The 20,991-nt window shown below is 50.4% G+C and overlaps 1 protein-coding gene across 1 annotated transcript in view; it reads left to right on the forward strand.

Annotated features, from left to right (window-relative positions):
- TTYH1 (tweety family member 1) overlaps positions 1-20,991 on the forward strand; it is a 63,065-nt gene that overhangs the window by 38,222 nt on the left and 3,852 nt on the right. The window contains exons 3-12 of the mRNA XM_060281631.1: positions 4,145-4,256; positions 6,075-6,295; positions 8,141-8,236; positions 10,170-10,242; positions 10,569-10,644; positions 13,746-13,801; positions 15,167-15,259; positions 15,427-15,519; positions 16,519-16,661; positions 18,539-18,730. Of these exons, the coding sequence (XP_060137614.1) occupies positions 4,145-4,256; positions 6,075-6,295; positions 8,141-8,236; positions 10,170-10,242; positions 10,569-10,644; positions 13,746-13,801; positions 15,167-15,259; positions 15,427-15,519; positions 16,519-16,661; positions 18,539-18,730 (1,155 nt within the window). The remainder of the gene's footprint in view (positions 1-4,144; positions 4,257-6,074; positions 6,296-8,140; positions 8,237-10,169; positions 10,243-10,568; positions 10,645-13,745; positions 13,802-15,166; positions 15,260-15,426; positions 15,520-16,518; positions 16,662-18,538; positions 18,731-20,991) is intronic.

Genomic DNA, 20,991 nt, shown 5'->3' on the forward strand with positions numbered 1-20,991 from the left:
AGCTTTACTGAACTCAAAGATACGCTACATCCTAGCATTCTCCTGAAATGAGAGAGGCTCGTCTGCCATGACTTGTTTTTGAGAAACCCCTGCTGGGTCTTAGTAATCACAGCATCCTCTTCTAAGTGCTCACAGACAGACTGTTGATCTGTTCCAGGTCAACATTAAGGTGTTTTGGGCCCAAGCTGTGAGCCATCTGGGTGCTGCATTCCTGCACTGGCTGCAGCTTCCAGACCAGAGAGAAGGGCACCATTCAGGAATCAAGCTTAGAGGTTACCCATTCATGGACCACTGTCATCAGGCTATCCTGGTCCAAGAATGGTCGCAGTTGGTGCCACAACCAAAGCTGGCTCTCCTGGCCACAGAGTTCATTTAGGCCTCCAGTGACAAAGATGGACCAGGGAGTACCCCTAAGCTGCAAAGTTGCTCCATCAGGGGGAGTGCAAACAGGTACTATAATTGACCAATCTCCCAGACATGGAGATTTTGAGACTCTTGAGGTCCAAATATCAAGTTTCTTTTTCCTTGTGCCACTGGAATGTGCTCTGGGGAGTTTAGGGAAGGGTAGGGTGGGAACCAAGACTCCCGACTCCTTTGGGAAGAGAGGGGTGGATAGAGAGGATAATGTGGAGGGGGTGGGATTGGAGCCAGGAACACTCCCCCCCATGGTTGTTGTTTTTTATCCCCTCACCCTTCAGTCTGGGAACTGCCTCCCATCTAATGAAAAAGCTCTATTATCATGAGAATGGTGCTGCCTCTGCCCCCGCCCTGCAAGGGAGGAGAGGAGGGAGGTGGTTGCCATAGAAACGAGATTTAGGGAGAAAGAGAAAGAGAGGGCCTGGTGTGACTGAAAGAGGCAAAGATGGGGGTGGGCAAAGGCCTGTGTGAGAGTTGGGTGGGTACGTGAATGAAAGGGTGAATGGGAGGGAGAGAGAAAGGAAGAATGACTAGGGGTTGGTGTGTGAAGGGAGAGGCAGGTGGATCTGTGAATGCAGTGCTAGCTCCAGGAATTGGGGGAGAGCTCAGGCCGGGCTAACGCAGCGGGCATGCTAATGGAGATTTCCCTCGTGGGCATGCCCACAACCTCCTTGGGTGCTCGTGCAAAGGTAGGATTGTGGCCCTTGGATCGTCAAGAGCTGGCCAGGAATGGATGTAAGGGACTGGAGGACACTCAGGCAGATGAGGTGACTAGTTGAGAGGTCGCTTGAGTGAGTTCATTGTGGAGCCAAACTCTTGTCAGAGTGATCTTCCCTGAGAAGGATTGATTCCCACTCAGCCCATGGAGCGTAACTCAATGCTTGACTCAAAGGGAGGACCGGCCTGGCCTATCTCCCTCTTTCCTTTTGCAAAAAAAGCCCCCTTTTGCTACTATTTCTAGTAGGGTTATGAGGGACCAATGCTCTGGCCAAATTTGGGGAGGGGGTACAAAAAACTTGCCCATCACCCCCCCTCCCCCATAATTCAAACACTGATGTAACAACAGTACAGCATCTAAAAGGATAAATGCAATTCTGGGTTGCATCAACATGTACACACCTGACCTTGAGAGCACATTTGAAGCACGTTGTTTCCTTCAAAGAATACTGGTCACTGTAGTTTGCTAAGGGTTTCTGGGAATTGCAAGGCCATGAGGGATAAACTACAGGGCCCAGAATTCTTTTGAGTGGAAGGCTATGCTTCGAATGTGGTTTAAAGGCACAACACAGCCATATACTGTTGTGATTGCAAGGGGTAAGAATGGAGCCCCTCTAGTCAGCTTTGCTCAGGCCTCACCTGGAGTACCTAAAGGAAATAGAAACAGTGGGATGTGTCTAGAGGACAAAGAGGGTGAGTGGCCAGGATGCCAAATCCTATGAAGAAAGGTGGAAGGTTTAGGCCAGGCATCCCCAAACTGCGGCCCTCCAGATGTTTTGGCCTACAACTCCCATGATCCCTAGCTAACAGGACCAGTGGTCGGGGATGATGGGAATTGTAGTCCAAAACATCTGGAGGGCCGAAGTTTGGGGATGCCTGGTTTAGGCTGAAGAAGTAACCATTAAGAGACATTGTATAACAGTTGTCTTCAAATATTTACAAGGGAGTCACAAAGAACATGGAACATTTCCCCCCCCCCCTGCTGCTCCAGAAGGTAGTGCATGAACAAATAGGTTCAAATCACAACGAGGCCTTCCAGATGTTGCTGGACTACAACTCCCATAATCCCCTACCATTGAGTGGGGTTGGTGGGAATTGGAGTTTGGGAACATCTGGAGAGCTCCAGGTTCCCCACCCTTGCCATGGGGGATCAGAAAAAAGTGTCTATTGACAAGCACATGCGTATGTAATGTCACTATAGCACCACTGAATTAGTGGCATTTAAGGATGCTGGGGTACAGCAGCAGGTGGAAAGGGAGGCAGGTTGTGAGAGATAAATGGAAGGAGAGCAGGAGTTGTGCATTCATCTAGTCTGATCCATCACCAATCCTCCACATAATCCTGGGAAACCTGGATAAAATACTAAAATACAAACACACACACAAAACCCTAGCCTAGGGAAAAAAACCACCAGGTAAGAACAAAAACTAGCCGTCCATGAACTCTGGCGAACTGCCCCTCAGAGTGTGGCTCAGGTGGATGAATGTGCGGAGAAGGGCAGGTCTGACTGAAGGAAGAACCGCCGGTATTTTTGGTCCCTCTTGTGCTAATCCCCATACATTTTGGTTGCAGCTGTTCTGCGCACGCCTGTGTCATTACCAGAAAGACTGTAATTACCCACCCGGCATGCTCCATAATTACGGTTAAGAAGCGAGCCCAGGGGGTGGGCAAACGCCGGTTGTCAGGAGCCAGGCGCAGCTAGGTGGCCCAATCCAGGACGAGGGAGGGAGAGAAGGAAAGAGAGAGGGGTGGGTGGGGAAATAACGGGGTCTCTCTTGTGCACCGTTCCTTTCACACTCACTTGTTCCCTCTCTGCGCAAATCCCTTCCCAATCCCCAGCCAGTTGCCATAAGGAGCTTAGACGTATTTCCCCCTGGCTTGCTGCTGCTCCCCCAGTGCATCTTCGCACTCCTCCCTTGTTTCCCTTCCTGCTCTTCCTATCTGCACTAGTACTTCTGATGTGACTCCTCCTTTCTTTCTTTCTTTTTGGCAAAGATTCCCTCCACTGTGCCTGCAGGAGGATCCCTCCTTGTTCCTGCCCTGGGTTCTACGGGAGAATGGCTACACAGCCGTTTGCAAGGACGTCGGGCTGGATGAGTGCTCATCCCATATACACCCGGCCCCCCACAGTCCACATGTGCCTGTTACCATCCACACAGGTCTGCTGCGTTCCCTTGCCCACCCTCGCCACAGATAATGGCATTGGTGGTGGGCCTTGCACGGGATGCTGAGGCTACGTTGCAAGCGATTGCAAAAGGGAGAGGGCAACAGCCTGCTTTGGAAAGCCCCACATTTGCCTCCTGCTATGTTGTGTTCAGTGCACTGTCAGCTGGGTCCCAGGATGCCAGGCTCCCCCCTCCCCCCTCCCTTCTCTGGGTCCAAGAGAAGCCCTGTGGCAGGCCTCCATTCAAAGACTGTGCAATGATCAACCCCTCTTGGGAGCCGGAATATAGCATAGGTGAAGCAGACGAAACACCTGCTTTCTGCATTTCCAGTTTAGTGCACAAGCTCTGAATCAAAGAGTGTGGAAAGCTATTGAGACTGAGCTGGGGGCTGTTTGGAGCCTCTTCTGACAGGTGCTTAACTATTGACGGCCAACTTCAAGGGCCCTTCCTGCATTCACCTCCTTAGGGCTGTTCTTCATTAAACCGGGCTCGGTACTTCACAAAGTGAACTGTCCTCTGTGAAGTAGCACACATGGCTGCTCTAGGTCCACGTTACCTAGCGTTAGGGGGCTGTGCAGGACCTGCGCTCGAGTCCTGCTTGCCGGCTTCCCATAGACTTGGTGGCTGTGAGAACGGGATGCTGCTCTCAGTGGGTGCTTGGCCTCATTCAGCTGGGACTTTCTGCTTCTTATATCCCGGTATAAACAGGCATGAGCAGCACAGATATGGGGCCATGCAGGATTTAAGGGACACCCTCCCCTTGTTTTGGGAACGGGGTTGTGCCAGCTGCAAACCCAGAATGCATGCTGATCCATTTCCCTGTCTCTCTCCCACCCCCAACACAGTGCTGGGATTGGCATCGGTTTCTATGGAAACAGCGAGACCAACGATGGGGTGTACCAGGTCACATACTCGCTGCTGAACACCAACCACACACTAAGCTCCATCGATGCTCTGGTGAGTGCGTGAGCGAATGAGCGGGGAAACCCCCCTGCACTTGTTTATATGCTCAGTTACCCCTGAATATGCTTTTAACCTGTGCTCCACTTTCCAGAGAGGAACCGTAGGTTGAAATTGGCTGTAAGCAACCCTTGGCTAGATCACTGGTATTTGACTCATGCCTCTTCCCTCCAGGGACATGTGCACAGCATGTGCCCGACATGTTGCAAGTGCCCCTAATATGATGGCACACGGCAGCTAAGATCGTTGCAAGCGCTAAGCCATGTCTAGGCATTCATCTCCACACATTATCAGAGCATGTGTAGGGAGGAATTGGTGTGTGCAAGCCAGCCCTGTCCTTTCTGGCTACACCCCGAAACCTCAGCACCCTGAACAGAAGGTCCAAAGGGGAGATTTCGGAGCATTCAGCTATTATCCACTTACAATCCTACAGATGAATGAGAACCCTGAACGATCAGGGCTCCAGTTTGCATAGGAGATGTCTAAGCACATTACAGCCAAATGTGTGAAGAGATCCCCCTTCAGACCTCCCTGCTCAGCATGCAGAGATGTCAGCAGCAGAGCCTGTAGGGAAATTGGAAGGGCAGGCCTAGTGCAGTTGGTGTTAAAGGTGAACACCTGTAGCGTATTGGTGATGCAGGTGAGTGGAATGAGAATGCCATGTGTGGCACAGGCAGTGATGGGTAGTGTCTATTGGGACTGGTAGGGCAAAAGGCAGGGAGGCCAACAGTAGGTGGCGCCAGAGCCAAGGACTGGCAGAGCCAACTTGTCCTCCTCCCTGCTAAGTTCTACAATGACAGAACGGAGACTGAGGAACAGGAAGGGCGCCAGCCAGCCCGTCAGCCTATGGGTTGCTTTTAAGGAAGAAGGCAGGCAAGTGGGGGCTGACTGAGATGACGTTGGTGGGGCACTAGCCCATTGGCCCTATTAGAACAGCCTCCACCAGCCTCAGTGGTTCAGATTGAACAAACTCATCCTGCTACTGGAAGCCCACACATGGACTTTGGCTGGCACAGCATGGCTTTCCCTCCCCTTCTCCCTGCACACCGACACACCGACACACACACACACACACACACACACACACATGCCCCAATTCGGCTCTGGAAGGTTGTGAGAACCCCCAGAATAGTGTGCCAGGTTTGGGGGAAGTTCCATCGGGTAAGCAAAAATACAGGCACCGAAAAAACATTAGAACAGCACGACACCGGATTCCCTCCCACTGTGTGGAAGGCAAGGTCATGGCGTCTGGCAAGCCAAGGGTGCGAGTCAATCTCATCCAACGCTCCGTCTTCGCTGCTTACTGAATGTGATGCAAACAGCTGCCCTATGCTCGTCCCCAGCAACTAGAGGGAGTCTCTCATCTGAACGCAGAAAGGCGTTCCTCCATATTGCACCTCATAGCCATTGATAAACTTTCAAATGTCCTCTTCCCTTTGGCTGTGCAAAGAAGGAAATGAACACATCTCAGCAAATATGTTTGATTTGCATAATCTGGGTCACAGAGCCTGACCCCGCCAGCCCCCACTATAGTGCAGAAAAGCTCCTGCCGTGCTGGCAAGATGGGAGCCAATCTCCAGGACTAACCCTGTGGTTAAGTCATTCTGTCGCCCATGTAAGGACAGCCTGTTCTCGAAGCGCAGCTTGGCACTCGGGTCCGGTGTGAACAGGCGCACATGGGACACAATGCGTCGCGTTTGCCACGGGCATCTGGTGTACAAACCTGTGCCAAGGCCCTGCACGGCACACGATGCCATATGGCTTCTCCTCCTTGCCTGCACCTCGCTTTGCGACTTTCCTCTTTTCTACCCACAGGTGTCTGAGACGGTGGAGCTGCTTTCGGCAACCGTGCGAGGGGAGCTGACCCAGCTGGAGGAGACGCTGTCCCCCCGAACCGAGCTGGTGGCCGTGGTGCGGAACACACGCCGCCAGGCAGAGGCAGTAGCGCAAACGCTGGATGGCATCCCTTTCTGGGGTGAGGCACGCAGCACGCCCAGCATCCTAGCAGAACAAATCGGCTACCTGGAAGATTACAGGTGAGATATGGGGTGGTGAAGAAGGGCATGCACTGAGGACGCAGGTGGCGCTGGGGTCTAAACCACTGAGCTTCTTGGGCTTGCCAATCAGAAGGTTGGCGGTTTGAATCCCCGCAACGGGGTGAGCTCCCATTGCTCTGTCCCAGCTCCTGCCAAACTAGCAGTTTGAAAGCACGCCAGTACAAGCGGATAAATAGGTACCGCTCTGGCAGGAAGGTAAACGGCGTTGCTGTGTGCTGTGGCTTCCATTGCACCAGAAGCGGTTTAGTCGTGCTGGTCACATGACCCGGAAAGCTGTCTGTGGATAAACGCCGGATCCTTCGGCCTGAAAACGAGATGAGAACCAAAACCTCATAGATGCCTTTGACTGGACTTAACCATCCAGGGGTCCTTTACCTTTACCTCTTTTTTTGCACTGGGGAATGCTGGAAGAACGATGGTGGGTGTTAGTACTGACAGAAAGACAGGGTTTCTGTAGAAATGGATATATGATGAGAAAAAGCATAACTCCAGGGAGCATAGGTTTTCTTTTCATTGTTGCTTTTCGGATTTATTAGTACAAAAACACTCTTTAGGCGACTTGGAGTAAAAAAAAAAAGCACAGAGTTCAACACAGCATTCATGCATTCCGTAACAAAACAACAAACAACAACCTCAAGAATATTATCAACCGTAAAAAACACCAGCTTTGTAACCTAACACAATCCACATCTCCCATCAGTGCACATCCCATCACTTCCTGCTGAAATCCTAGAACCTTTGTGGACCGTAATTGTTCTGGCCCTTCTGAAATAGCCACCATGTGATAGGACTGGGGAAGCACAGCAGAACAATTTAATAAATACAGAGCGAACCTGCCTTGAACACACTATCATTGTGTCAATAACATGTTCTCAAACATACCCGTAATAAAACACCAGTCCGGAGGGGCCCCAAATAAGCTAAGTAGAGAACAAAGTAGGTTTGCATTAGTCTGTAAGACTATGGGTTGAACTGCCACTCATTATTTGCAGGCAGGCGGGTGGGGAAACCCAAAGTCCCTTTATGACGGTGGTTCTCAGAGGGTGCAGCAGGAGAAGATGGCAAGTGTGTCAGAAAGATTCAAAGGCAATCTCATAAACATTTAAACATTTCAGTGTGGTATACTAACTTTTTTATTATTATTTGCAGAATATTGATAGATATATTTTCAGGATGAGAGCAAGAACATCAAGTGTGTGGGAATGATTCATGTTCTTATGTAGCTACCGTGCTTTCTGGATGTCCCCATGACCGTATTATAAAGCAGCTGTGTCCTGTGTTATAAATCAAGCACTGCTAGGGATTGTTTTCCTTTTGTTTTCCAAAGTTGTTTTTTTTTAAAATCGGTGGGGCGCGAGCAAATTTTCATTCTGCAAACGTGATCCAGAGGGGAAAAATAGTTTGAGAACCAACCACTGCTTTATGATGACCAACAATAATGTCACAAAACAGTGAAAAAGCTTTCGAGTCTGCTAATCAGCTCAGACGTTCAGCAAAGGAGGAGGTATAGGATGTGGGAAGGAAACTTGGGGAGTGTTTTGCCATGGTGCCTGCATTGGTCAAAAACCCATGAAGAGCATGTGAATTTCAGAATTTAACACACTGCACCACTGCCTGGGAGGCTTGGTAGGACAGAGGGGCAGCATCCAAGGAGCCCCTGTCCCTTGGCAGATGGCAAAGGCCAGAGTTGGCTGTCTACAACTCTGCAGTCTGGGGGGGGGGGGCAACGTGGCAGTGGAAAGAGGTGGGTAGAAGGGTCGGAGGTGGAAGAAGCGGGCCGAGTGCGTCATCCTCACTCCCATCTTTCGCTCTCTGGCACCCCAGGTGGCTGGCCTACATTTTGCTGCTGCTGCTGGACCTCATCATCTGTCTCTTCACCTTGCTGGGGCTGGCGAAGCAGATCAAGTGGCTGGTAATCGTGTGAGTGCGCCATCTGGTGGGCACATCCGGGAACCACTGGTGTTGGGAGGTGGCAGCAACTGAGAAGAGGGGAGAGGGATGGAGGGGGAGACAAGGGAGCAAATCTACGAGGCATCTTACGTCTTAAATGCACCCAACAGGGATGCACTGAGGAATTGCCTGTTTGAAACAAAACATCAGTGGGATTCAAGCTGTATGGCCCTCCCTTGGGGGACAGGGGGATGTTTAATATCAAAACGTAAAGATCTGCAGAAACACACACAAACAGGGTAGTGAGACGTCCCAAAAGTCAGCGCTACAAGATGCTTTAGATGAGAGGAATCTGTTTGCAATACTCACTTGATTTGCCAATATCCCAGAAGAGCCCGAGTGGAGAGGCAAAGGAGTAGACCTGCAAGGTTGTAGACCTCACAGCTGTGATAGCTCAGTTGGCAGAGCATGGGACTCTTAATCTCAGGGTTGTGGGTTCAAGCCCCATGTTGAGCAAAAGATTCCTGCATTGCAGTGGGTTGGACTAGATGGCCCACATGGGCCCTTTCAACTCTGCGATGCTATGATTCTATCAGAACCCCATAGAGACCTTGCAAGCCGGATGCTTTCTCTGGTCCAGGACTCGATTATTTAACAAAGGCAACACCCCTGCTTTCCTTCCCATTGCAGCCTCTGTCAGTGTCCTCCCCTCCCCTCTGCCCAGTGGTACAATCTGCCAATACTGATGTGGCCCCTCCGTGTATGAGACCTGGGGCAATTGCCCCTACTATTCTAAATCCCACCACCACCAAAAAGGCCCTGCTACCATTCCACACCTCTTTCCCACCTCCTGCATCAATGTCTTCACCATTTCTAAGCCCTCTTGCTCACTCCTGGTTTCCCAAGCATTCGCACCAGGCACTTCTGCAGCTGGGTTTCCCATACACCATCCAGACATATCAAGGACTAATAGTATTTGTTTGTCAAATCCTAATCGAGCAGCCCTTTGAAGCAAAACCATGGCAATATCCCCATTCATGGCAGCATGCTCACACCAGATTGCACCTGCCCTAGCCTTGGCCAACCTGGTGCCCTCAAGACATTTTGGACTACAACTCCCATCAGCCCCCTCAGTGCCCCATCATATAGTTATGTCATGTTAGATTCTGGTCTTAGAATCGCATAGCCCCCCTTCACTCTCTAGATGGTCCTCCTTCACTTAATTCCAAATGAGGTGAGCCAGCATGGATGGGTCACATCCATCCACTATCCCAAATTAAATCGGGACATCCCATTTGGGGGGTGGGGGTGGGCTGTGCTCTCATGCAAGAGCATGGTGCCCCCAAACACACGAGAGCTTGGGATCCCAAAACGTGTGAGATCGCAGCTGGATGTGCGTCTTCTGCAAGATAATGACATTGCATGGGAGCACAGTTCCAGAAGACAAGCATCCCGGTTTTGCACTGGGATATATTAGAGGGTGGGACCCAGGTGGCTCTGTGGGTTAAATCACTGAGCCTAGGGCTTGCTGATCAGAAGGTCGGCAGTTCGAATCCCTGTGACGGGGTGAGCTCCCGTTGCTTGGTCCCAGCTCCTGCCAACCTAGCAGTTCGAAAGCACGTCAAAGTGCAAGTAGATTAATAGGAAGGTACTACAGCGGGAAGATAAATGGCGTTTCCATGTGCTGCTCTGGTTTGCCAGAAGCGGCTTTGTCATGCTGGCCACATGACCTGGAAGCTATACGCCGGCTCCCTCGGCCAATAATGCGAGATGAGCAGGCAACCCCAGAGTCGGTCACGACTGGACCTAATGGTCAGGGGTCCCTGTACCTGTATCTTAGAGGGCATGCTGTGTTGGGGCGGGGGCCTTCCTATTCATTTAGGTGAGCCAGGCCATTGGCTGCCCAGACTGCACCACCGTCAGTGCCCATTTGAGTGCCTTCCTCTCTCTTTCCTGCCTACAGAATGACTGTCATGAGTTTCCTAGTCCTCATCCTGAGCTGGGGCTCCATGGGGCTGGAGACAGCAGCTGCTGTGGTGAGTTTGGGGCTGTTGTTGTGGTTTTCCGTTAATACATTTGGCGGAGACAGAGCCTAGATTGTGTACTCACTCTTTCTTTCCTTTCAAAGTGCCCCTCCCCCAAAATCTCTATTCGAACCCGCCACATTCTCCCACGCCCTGTGGATCAAAGCCGCCACCCCCACCATCCCAGCTTTGAGCGTTCTGTTGTGATGCCTATCAGAGTGACCCACGGCTGTCAAAGGTGCTGGACTCCGCCTTCTGCAGCCACACATTTTTGCTTAGATCCTGCTAGCAACTGACTGCAGTAAAAGAGACATTTGTTTCTTCCCCTTTCCCTTCAGGGACTGAGCGATTTCTGCTTTGAGCCAGATGGCTATGTGATGAACACAACCCAAGCCAGCACTGGACTCAGCCCAGGTAGGATTGGAAGTGCCGTGGGGCCCAGGGAAAAGCAAAGTGGGTTAGCATTTGGGGAGCAGGGGCTGGCAACTCTCAAGCTGTGCCTTCATTGCAGAAGCCTGATGTGTACTAGAGGTTCCCCAGCGATCATGTTTCTCTCCATGCTGTGAAAAGCTTCCGATGCCAAATTTTGCAGGTATTAGGTCTGCTGTTAAAGGCACAGGAGCAGACTGGGACTTCCTCTCTGCCCCCACCACCCCCACCCCGCCGGTTAGTTGGCACCCTACCTGAAAAGCCTGGCTTAAACTCACACCTGACTTTGCCGGCTCAGCTGCAAGGCCTTCCTTGGGCTAATTGCAACTGAACCTGTTTCATGCAATCTACATTGCCAGCCAGACTTAGCATCCATGTCTACAATAATCGAAACCCAGGGTGTTTTGCGTGTCATTCGTTCTCCAGTTGATTTGCTTCTCAATGCGCCTGTGACAGAGGTTCTCTGATGGAGACATCTACGGTAGTTAATAATAAATAGGGTGGATTCAACCCCCTGGTTCCCTTAGCAGAAGCCAGCATAAGGATCCCCACTAGCACAGCAGGGCTTTCTCCCCATCTTTTTTTATCTCATGCCTCCCTCAGATCTACTCTGGAGAATGGAGATAACCCCCCAGAACAGCCCATGGGGGGGGGGAGGAAAGGGAAGATACTTCCAGTGAGCAAGCGGAAATCTCTTTAGCACTACATTGAACTACAACCGGTACAACTATCCAAAGTAGCAAACAATAGAATCATAGAGTTGGAAGAGACCACAAGGGCCATCCAGTCCAACCCCCTGCCAAGCAGGAAACACCATCAAAGCATTCCTGACATATGGGCGTCAAGCTTAAAGACCTCCAAAGAAGGAGACTCCACCACACTCTTTGGCAGCAAATTCCACTGCCAAACAGCTCTTACTGTCAGGAAGTTCTTCCTAATGTTTAGGTGGAATCTTCTTTCTTGTAGTTTGAATCCATTGCTCCGTGTCCGCTTCTCTGGAGCAGCAGAAAACAACCTTTCTCCCTCCTCTATATGACATCCTTTTATATGGAATGGAACCCTTTTATTTACCCCCTCCTATTGTGAGGTCGTGGTCCTCCCAGGGCCAGCAAGGTGAGGCAACCACCTTAGGCAGTAGGCGGCAAATCCGGCCTCCAAGGAACGCATCAGCAGCACATTTCTTCCAGTCTAGATCTGCCATCTCCTTGGCAGCCCCTCTCACCTCCGCAGAGGTGTTGCTGGTCTCCTCCCATTCCTAGGTGGAGGCTGCCCTCTGGGGTCTCCGACCTAGGCTCTGCCCCCACCCATCACGATTCAGAGTGAGCCGCTTTCCCTCCATGACGGCTCTTCATTCCTAGTTTAACCGTTGGGTTGATTCGATTCCCCCCTTTGTTTCTAACATAGATCTTTATTTCCCACCACTCCTTGTTCACGAGATGGATCTTCATTACCCCCCTTCTTCCCTGGCAGAGTGAGAAGGAACATCCTTTTGTGGTTCGCCTCAGGTGCCCAAACGTATTGGGCCAGCTCTGGATCCTCCTTCGTGAAACTGAGTGACTTCCCACAGGCACATGGCCATTATCATAGAAACGTAATCATTTAGACTGAGGTGCCCTTCCTTCCAACACAAGACTCCTGCCTTGTGTAAGAGGCCAAGCGCCCATGTTTACAAAATGTAAGAATGGGAGCCAAAGAGAGTCAAAGGCATGAGGATTAGCTAATGCTCCTTTAAAATCCATAATTATGTGTCACCTTTTCAGCCAGCGCGATTTGCCGTGCCCGGGAACACCCGTTTTGCAATGATAGCTCCGAGGTTACTTTCCACCACCTGGAAATTGTTTTAAGATGATTAATAGTCACTGTGCCCACAAGGCGGGGCTATTTTCACCAGGATGCAGGGAAGTATAAATTATCCGCTGCTGCAGCCTTGGTGGAAATCCCGCCCACTCCCCTTCCCAAAGGCAAACCACTGTTGTAAGAAAAACTGTTCCCTTTCCCTTATGGGGTATTCCAGAGCCCGTATGAGTCCTTAAGTGGGTTCCCTATTGATAGGAGAAAGTAACAGAGGCCAAAATAACAGAGAAGAGAAGCGGCTAGTAAGCCTGATCGTTATTCAAGGAACTGTTGCAACAGGGTCCCCACTCGCCGCACACAGGAGGGAGGAGAACCCTGAACAATGGTGTTCAAGCCCTTATATAGACTTTTGAAATTGCCCACCCTGTAGCCCAAGACCACCCCGCCAAAACATCATACCTACATCACAGAAGGAGGCGGTCGCCAGCAGCTGTCTGCCAGGATACCTGATCATGGTCACTGATTGCATTACCTGGGCAGGCTAGCCATTCTTTTGTGACGGTTAATACTTTAGTCCCTGAGTCCAGGTCACAGGCTCACCCTATTCCTACGCAAATATGGCCTTAAGACAGGATTTGCAAGCAAAAAGACAGTGGGAAGCCTTTCCCCATTTGCCTCCCTTACTGCAGAGGAATATTGGACGTCATTGGGAGAGTCAAAATGGCTTCAGGATTGCTCTCCCGTACTATTTCAGACACATGGTTCATATATTTAGATAGGTGTGCATTGATGAGTATTTATTCTATATCTGAGACCTTACATTTCTTGTAACACCACCTTAGGCACATATGGGAGCCTGCGCTTCTGGAGTTAATAATTGCTGCAAGGGTAGGGGAGGCAATATTTGTCCTTCCCAACTGCTCCCCATAGCTCTCCCCATAGAAGCTACTCAACAATGAAGTAAAGAACCAAGGCGCCATTGCATGTCATGTAGTTATATATTGCTGAACTACAATTCCCATTAGCTCCAGCAAGCATGGCCCGTGGCCAGGGATGATGGATATTGTAGTCCAGCAGCATCCGGGGGCGGGGCATGCAAAGGTTCCTCACCCCTGCAGAAAGTTTCACATGGCCTGTACTGTTGCTATCAAGGCAGAGAGCCTCTTTCTGAGCATGTAAAACCCAAGTTAGATAAAACAAACACAGGATCCAGGAGGGGCACGGGAAAAGCCTGGTGCCTTGATAGGGAACCATGGTCTGATTTCCTTTTTCTTTTCTTCCCTATCCCACAGAAATCCTGCAGTACTACTTAACCTGCAGCCAAGATGTCTTTAACCCTTTCCAGCAGGTAGGCTTCCCTTCCCTTCTTTAAGGCTTAAGAAGTGTGCTGCATGTGGGGGCATGGAGTGACTCTGGGCCAACCTGTCCCAAATTCCCTACCAATGCAATGTTGGAATCAACCACTATGTCCAAATATAGAAAATTAAGAAAATCTCATCATGCAATCTTTGTTTCACTCTCATTTGTGTCAAGAAGGGCAAAGAATTATGCAGGACCCTGAAACGCCATGGGCCACCCATGTGGTTCAACCACTCCTCTGCTCCCACCACATCCAGCCACATACCCACATAGGCAGGGCTGTCTTAAGCATATGCAGCATTGGGGTGCAAAGATCCGCCCGGCGCCACCCCCCCCCCACAGTTGCCCAGTCCCAGGCGCTCAGGAGAGCGGAGCCAGCCGGCCACCTCAGCGTCTTGCTGGCTCGCTTGCCCCCGAACTCACAGCACAGAACCACCTGCAGCAGAAGAGCCCGTCGTGTCGCTCCGACCGACGGACGGGCTCTTCCCCGGACTCAACTCTCGGGCCCCGGACTCTCGGCCTGGTGCCCCTGGGAGCCTGGCACCCAGGTGCACCACACCCCTAGCGTCTATGGGTAAGACGGCCCTGCACACAGGATTCTTCCAAGCATTGGCCATGCTTTTCTTCACAGCAGTGGGGACTAGAAACTTGCTGTTTCTTTCTTTCTTTTTATTTTTATGTCGGTGCACTTGGTACCATCGCAACATTGTGGAATAAACAGAGTTCTGCCCATTATAATTTACTGAACTGAATATTCAGCTGTCCCATAATGGACTGGAAAGCAAAGGAAAATCTCAAAAGCTATGTCTGTTTTTTAACCTAGAAATTCAGGGCCGTTTCCTGTTGACACGTCCCATCAGCACAAATATTTAAACTTGCACAAACTTCCCCTCCCCTGGTGTGCCTCCTAAATCTGTTCTAGGAGTTCCCAGATTTGCATATTTGGGGAGGGCCCGCACAGGTGAGGGGGGAGATTCCCATTGGGCAAGTGTAAATCCTTGTGCAGAGGAGACATGTTAGTTGGATGCAGCCTTTAAGCGATGGCACTGAGATGCAGATCCACACCTTATATTTAAAAGCATGTGGAATCCTGGGGACTGTAGTTTCTCCCCCATAGAGCTACAATTCTCAGTACGCTTAACAAACTAACACTCCCAGGATTCTTTGGGGGAAGTCAGGTGCTTTCAGGCCGTGGTGTGGATTTGCCCTCCAGTGGTTTTCTGCACAAAGAATAGCATGGCATTGAGCCCATGAGCTCTTGTGTGGCTGCAGGCCTTGCCAGAAGAACTCTCCCCCCCCCCTTGTGAAGTTTTCTAACCCAACATGCCCTGTGTTCCTCCCACCATTTCTACAGAGGCTCACCATGTGTCAGAGGGCACTGTCTAACATACATTCTCAGCTGTACGGATTGGAAAGAGAAGCCATCCCACATTTCCCAGCAGCTGAGGTCAGTAGGAATACCTAGATAGGAGTGGGGGGGGGCAGAAAAAATGCTGAGTGCCTGGACTCTTGGCCCAGAAAGGAATCTGGTGGGTTAGGAGGATGAGGGGAGGGGAAAGGGCTGTGTAATCTAGGACTACTGAATTCTCTCCTCACATCCTCTGTGCATTGCAGAAAAGCATCTTATCCATCCAGAGCACATTGAACAACACAGAAAGCAAATTCCACAACCTTATTGCTCTGCTCAACTGCCGGGGACTTCATAAGGTAACTGACGCGCTCTTATTCCTCCCTTAAGTGATCCACTGACAATCACTGGCCCCTCCACTGAACCCCTTTCTCCCTACTTGTCCTGTAATGGTCATTTTTCTACGGCTGCATACCACTCTCACTGAAAAATGCCTCTGAATACGAACTGCTGGGAATTACAAGACAGGCAGAGCAGCTGTTGCGCTCAGGACCTGCCTTCGGCCTCCCCCTTGGGATCTGGATAGCCGCCCCAACACAGAAGGAAAGCAATAAATAAAGACCCCTATGTTTTATTCTAGAACAATTACTCTTATTTCAGCAGTTTTGTCAAATACCGTGTCCATCATTCACAACATGTACAATGCCGTTGACGAACGGCGGCTCTCGTCTCCATGGCACGACATTTCCGAAGAGAGCTTCCAAATTTATCCATTATAGTACATCAGCACAACCTCATTCAAACTGCCCAAATTAAACTTCATTCAAAGGACCGAATGTGTTTCAGCCAAAATCTTCCTCGGCAGCTGTTCCGAACATCCAACACATTGTCTCGTGACAATGTTCAGAATAAATTATTACTGGCTAATAACCCAGGGTGGTCAATTGATGGTTCATCAAAAGGAGCCAATGATTAGGAGAAGGGCCTCCTGATAACTGGGAATCTCTTTGTATGTATGTTTGAATGAGATGCCCATCGGAGCTTAGAGAATTAGCATCCTGCCAGCTGAGAAGAGGAAGAGAGAAACAGGAGTTGGTAGTTTAGTCTTCAGCTGGTGGCTCTTGGCCTGATCCAAGGTGGGTTACAACAGGAGTACTACCAGCAGGGTCCTAGCTAAAAAAACAACCCAATAATCTTAATGTAGGTCCTGCAAGCTTGAAGTCTGGCCAGGGAAACTCAGGGAAACTGAGTTTAAGAATGAAGGTATTGTGAAGAGCATATGGGCAGGCCAGTTCCCCTGTTAACCCTGCTCTGTGTGTCTGTCTGTGTGCTTGCATGTGCCTTCCTCTTTCTTCTAGGACTATGTGGATGCCCTGAAAGGGCTGTGCTACGATGGCATGGAAGGGCTGCTCTTCCTCCTCCTCTTCTCCTTCCTCTCTGCCCTTTCCTTCACCACTGCCGTCTGCAGTCTGCCCCGGGCGTGGAAGAGGTTCCAGAACAGGTGAGCACCGACAGTCTTGACGTCATCGAGCTGGGCATCAGATTTAGTGCAACTTTGCAAACGGACCCATTCAAGTTTATTAGCCCGCAGGGGCGGGGCGGCTGATGCCCTATTTGTCCAGACATCACCTTATGTTGGTCATTTGTGATTTTAAAAAGCTCCCACACACAAACAACAACCCACTTTTGCAAAACTTGAACATATGACGATGTTGGCCAGGATGCTTGGACTGGGTGGGCCATTGGCCAGATCCATAATGCAGATGCTGTTGGACTACAGTTCCCTTCACCCCTGACTATTGGCCATGCTGGCTGGGCATGATGGGAGCTGGAGTCCAGTTGCTGGGGACCAACAATGGGACAGGGCGATGGCTTTCATACTCTGCCTTTGGACTTCCCAGAGAAGACATCTGATTCGCTGTTGTGAGAGGCAGGATGCTGGAGTGGATGGACCCCTTGGTCTGATTCAATAGAAGAGAGCAGTGTGAACAGTGTCCTCCAAGGTTCAACTCTGGCCCTTCCTCTTGCTTTCCTGCCAGATCTGCCTGGAATCGACACAAGACAATATCACCAAGGCAACTATCTGCAAACAAGCAATAAACGTCCATAAAAATGGCAAAAGTAGTTTCTTTCCCAAATTGGTTTGATCTTAAACAATAGCAAACACAGTACAGTAAATAGAGAGTTCGCTCGTAATATACCAGTGGTTCAACGCTTAGTGATACTATCTTGTGTCGATTGCAGTAGTCTTTGTGTCACCTCCCTGTCCATTGTTTTATCGTTAAGATTTGCCTGGAGGCGATTCTTATTTGCCACAGAAAACCGGACAAGTGGCTGTTTGCCTTCCCCATTTAGTATTTATTCCTGTGGTCAGATTTTATGTGCAATTAAGCAATGAGCAAATATCCGAAAGGCAGCTTGTACATCTTGGGAGATGGATAACTATCAGCCAGTCGGGCTGCAGCGTCAGCTAGGTGTGTGGTCGTGTTCCCAGGCAAAATTGCAAAAGGGTACTTGGCGGTCAGCTTGTGGCCAGAGGCATCCTAGCTGCAGCACCTGACATGCGGGCTGCAACCTGGTTGAACAGGCAGCTTTCCAACTAGCTTTTCTGTCCTGTGCATTTAACAGCCTGTCTTGATGTGCAGGCATTTAGCGGGTAATGATACTTATCTCCATTCTATGATAAGCTTCTCCTGCTAATGAAAAAGCCCCCCACCCCACCGCCAACTGACCAGCCTTTGCTCTAGTCTAGCACCAGGGCCAAACTAGAGATCAGGCTATTCACACAATGGTGTGAATGGGGTTTTTAAAGGAAATTGCAGGCACAATTGGAACCCAGTGCAGGGGTAGGCGAATGTTAACTCCTCATCCCTTGCTTCGATCCCAGTTCAGAACAGCTGTTTCCAGGTGTCGGGGTCCCAATTCGGATCAGGACCGCAGTGGATCAGAGCTTTGCCCTTTGCTAGGGTCCAACATTTTCCGATGCAAAACATGTGTCTTCAAGGACATGCTCCTAAGTGCGTCATGCACTTGCCCTCGCCCTGGAAAAAGTACTTTTTGGGGACACACGGTGCTCAAAAACACATGTTTTTGGTGCCGCATGGGATCGTGGCCCCGAAAAACACTTTATCGGGGCGAGAGCATAGCCACCATTTTTTCTTGGGCACTCGTAAGGTATAGATTCCTTCAAAGAAAGAAGCATTCTCTGTAAAGTAGGACACCTGGCCCACCATGAGCCTAGTGGTACAAAAGAGGACCCCCACTCTCTTGCTTCTTGAGTACAATTGTGGGGCCACACCCTTCTTGAGAGGTAGGCCACACCTCTACCAACCTTGCCCCTCACTCTCTCTTTCTCTTTCTCCTCGGATTCCTGTCTAGGGACTCGGACTACGACGACATGGAGGACGACGACCCTTTCACGCCCCAGGCACGTAGGCAGCCGACGGTGCGCGCGGGGGGGGCCGGGCCCACCCTGCCCGGCTCCTATAGCCACTGTTCAAGCTGGGGCAGCCGTGGCAGCCTGCGCCTCTCAGCCCCCCCCATTTCCAACGCCCCCGTCTCACAGTACATGTGAGTAGCCCCAACCGCCCACCTCCCAACCCCCCCTCCCCGCTCGCTCGGTCACGGTGCCCCCTGCAAGGCGGGAGGGGCTCGGCACAGATCCGAGTGCGCGAGTGGCGGGGGGAAGGGAGGGCAGTCCCCACCCCTCCCTCCCAACCTGCATCTGAGTGCTTCCTCCCCCTTTCCTTCCTCCTCTCCTCCTCCTCCTCCTCCTCCTCCTCCTCCTCCTCCTCCTCCTCCTCCTCCTCATCTACTGCTACAGCATCGCCTCCATCCCAGTTGTGCTTTCTTCATTTCTCTACCTGTCATTGCTCATTCGTTTCCTGTCTCCTGCATGTCATTCCTGTGTTCTAAAGCCACACACAGAGAGAGATGTTTGCGTATACAGTGGTACCTCTGGTTGCGAACGGGATCCGTTCCGGAGCCCCGTTCGAAACATGAGCAGTACGCAACCTGCATCAGTGTTTCTGCGCACGTGTGGGTCACGATTCGGCGCTTCTGCGCATGACGTCATTTGATGTCTCTGCGCATGACGTCATTTGATGTCTCTGCGCATGCGTGAACTGCCGAACCCGGAAGTAACTGTTCCTGTTACTTCCGGGTTTGGCGTGTTCATAACCCGTGTTGTACGCAACCCGCAGTATTCGTATCCAGAGGTATGACTGTATATGTGTGTGTACACACACACACACACACACACACACACACACACACACACACACACCAGTCTCCAAGCAGCAAGAGCACCCATAGGTTCAAGTCCTTGCCCTGGGTTTGGCGTGACTTTAGAATATATGGTTTTATTTACACATATATACCACCTGAGCATAAAATGGGAGAGCCCATAACATTAGCACCCTGATAAGGAAAAAATCCTGGCGTGCGGATTTACTCCGCTGCCCAGCTTGACGGGGTGCCACTTCCTGAGGGTCCCTCCAGTCAGTCAAAGGAAGGAGTCTCCAGCCAAGTTAAAGAAGCGAAACAGTGGTCAATAGACCTGGTCTTTATTTGTTGCAACAAGGTTCAAACACACAAAGAGTAGGAACCCTGAGCATGGGGTTGCATGAACTTTTAAGATTTATCCACCCCTTTCCCATAATACACTTCCAACAGCATCATCAATACATCACAAATAGGCCATAAAGAGGGAGTGGTTGTCATGTGGTGACGTGAGTACGCAGCTCACCCCTGTTCATCACCCCTATTTCCCCGACATCTTTTAAGTACCCGATTCCCAAAGAACAATAAAACTACTTACACTTCTCTCTTCCTGAGTTAGGGCTTTGAGAGTACCTGGTTTAGATAGCCTCCGGCTTTAACAACTTCAACAGACCTTTCTTCCCCCATTAGGTTTCCAGGGATGTCCCCAAAGCCATAGCTTTGAATTCAGCACACAGAGCGAGTCATGCCTCGGTGTCTCTTTTCAGCTTCAGATCAGCCTACGTAAAACAAAAGACTAGCTCCCTGGCTTATTGTTCTCCTGCCCCGTAAGTTGGCATGACATCCACCCATAGCTGTCAAGTTCTCCCTTTTTTAAAAGGGAAATTCCCTTATGCTGAATAGGCTTCCTCGCGAGATAAGGGGGAACTTGACAGCTATGCATCCACCCAAGTGAATGGGTAGGAGGCTTCCCATCTGCTGAAAGAGCATCATCACCAAACAGTCTCTATGGCAACATGTCTATTCTTCACCAGCTCCTTTAGACATGTAAACAGGGTGAAGTGAGAGGATGGAGGATAACAGGACTTAATGAAGAGGCTGGTTTGACCCATTCAGCAGTTCCTTCTGTGGACAAACCGCAACCTTACAAATACAAAATCACATGTGTGGTTGAGACCCAAACCAACCCCCACAATCCTTTATATTTGAAAAGTTGCCCCCCTCAACCCAAACCTGTATCCATTAAGTGCCACCCATGGATGTCCTTTGCCATCACCACCACAACCCAGCCCATATCAAGCAGTTTTCCATGGGAGTTACGGATAATGAATCCTTTAGTTTCCTTCACTTCTCTGTCACTTACGTGTCCTGCTCCCCCATACCCATTTCCACCCTGTTTGCACAGGAATTAGCCAACAACGGCTTTGTCCCAGCACTCATTCTCACCCCTTATTCCCATCCCAAGATGGAAGCTTTCCCAAATCCAGAGAGGCTTTTCTGGATGCAAAGGGCCTCCCTCTCCCTTTTGAAGTATTCTCAGCTGCTGCTCCTTTTCTCACCCAAAAGCTTCCCGATGTAGGGGAAACTTCTCAAACAAACATTCTGTTTTA

This window comes from Zootoca vivipara, chromosome 13 (genome assembly GCF_963506605.1).
Source record: "Zootoca vivipara chromosome 13, rZooViv1.1, whole genome shotgun sequence".
Classification (NCBI taxonomy): domain Eukaryota; kingdom Metazoa; phylum Chordata; class Lepidosauria; order Squamata; family Lacertidae; genus Zootoca; species Zootoca vivipara.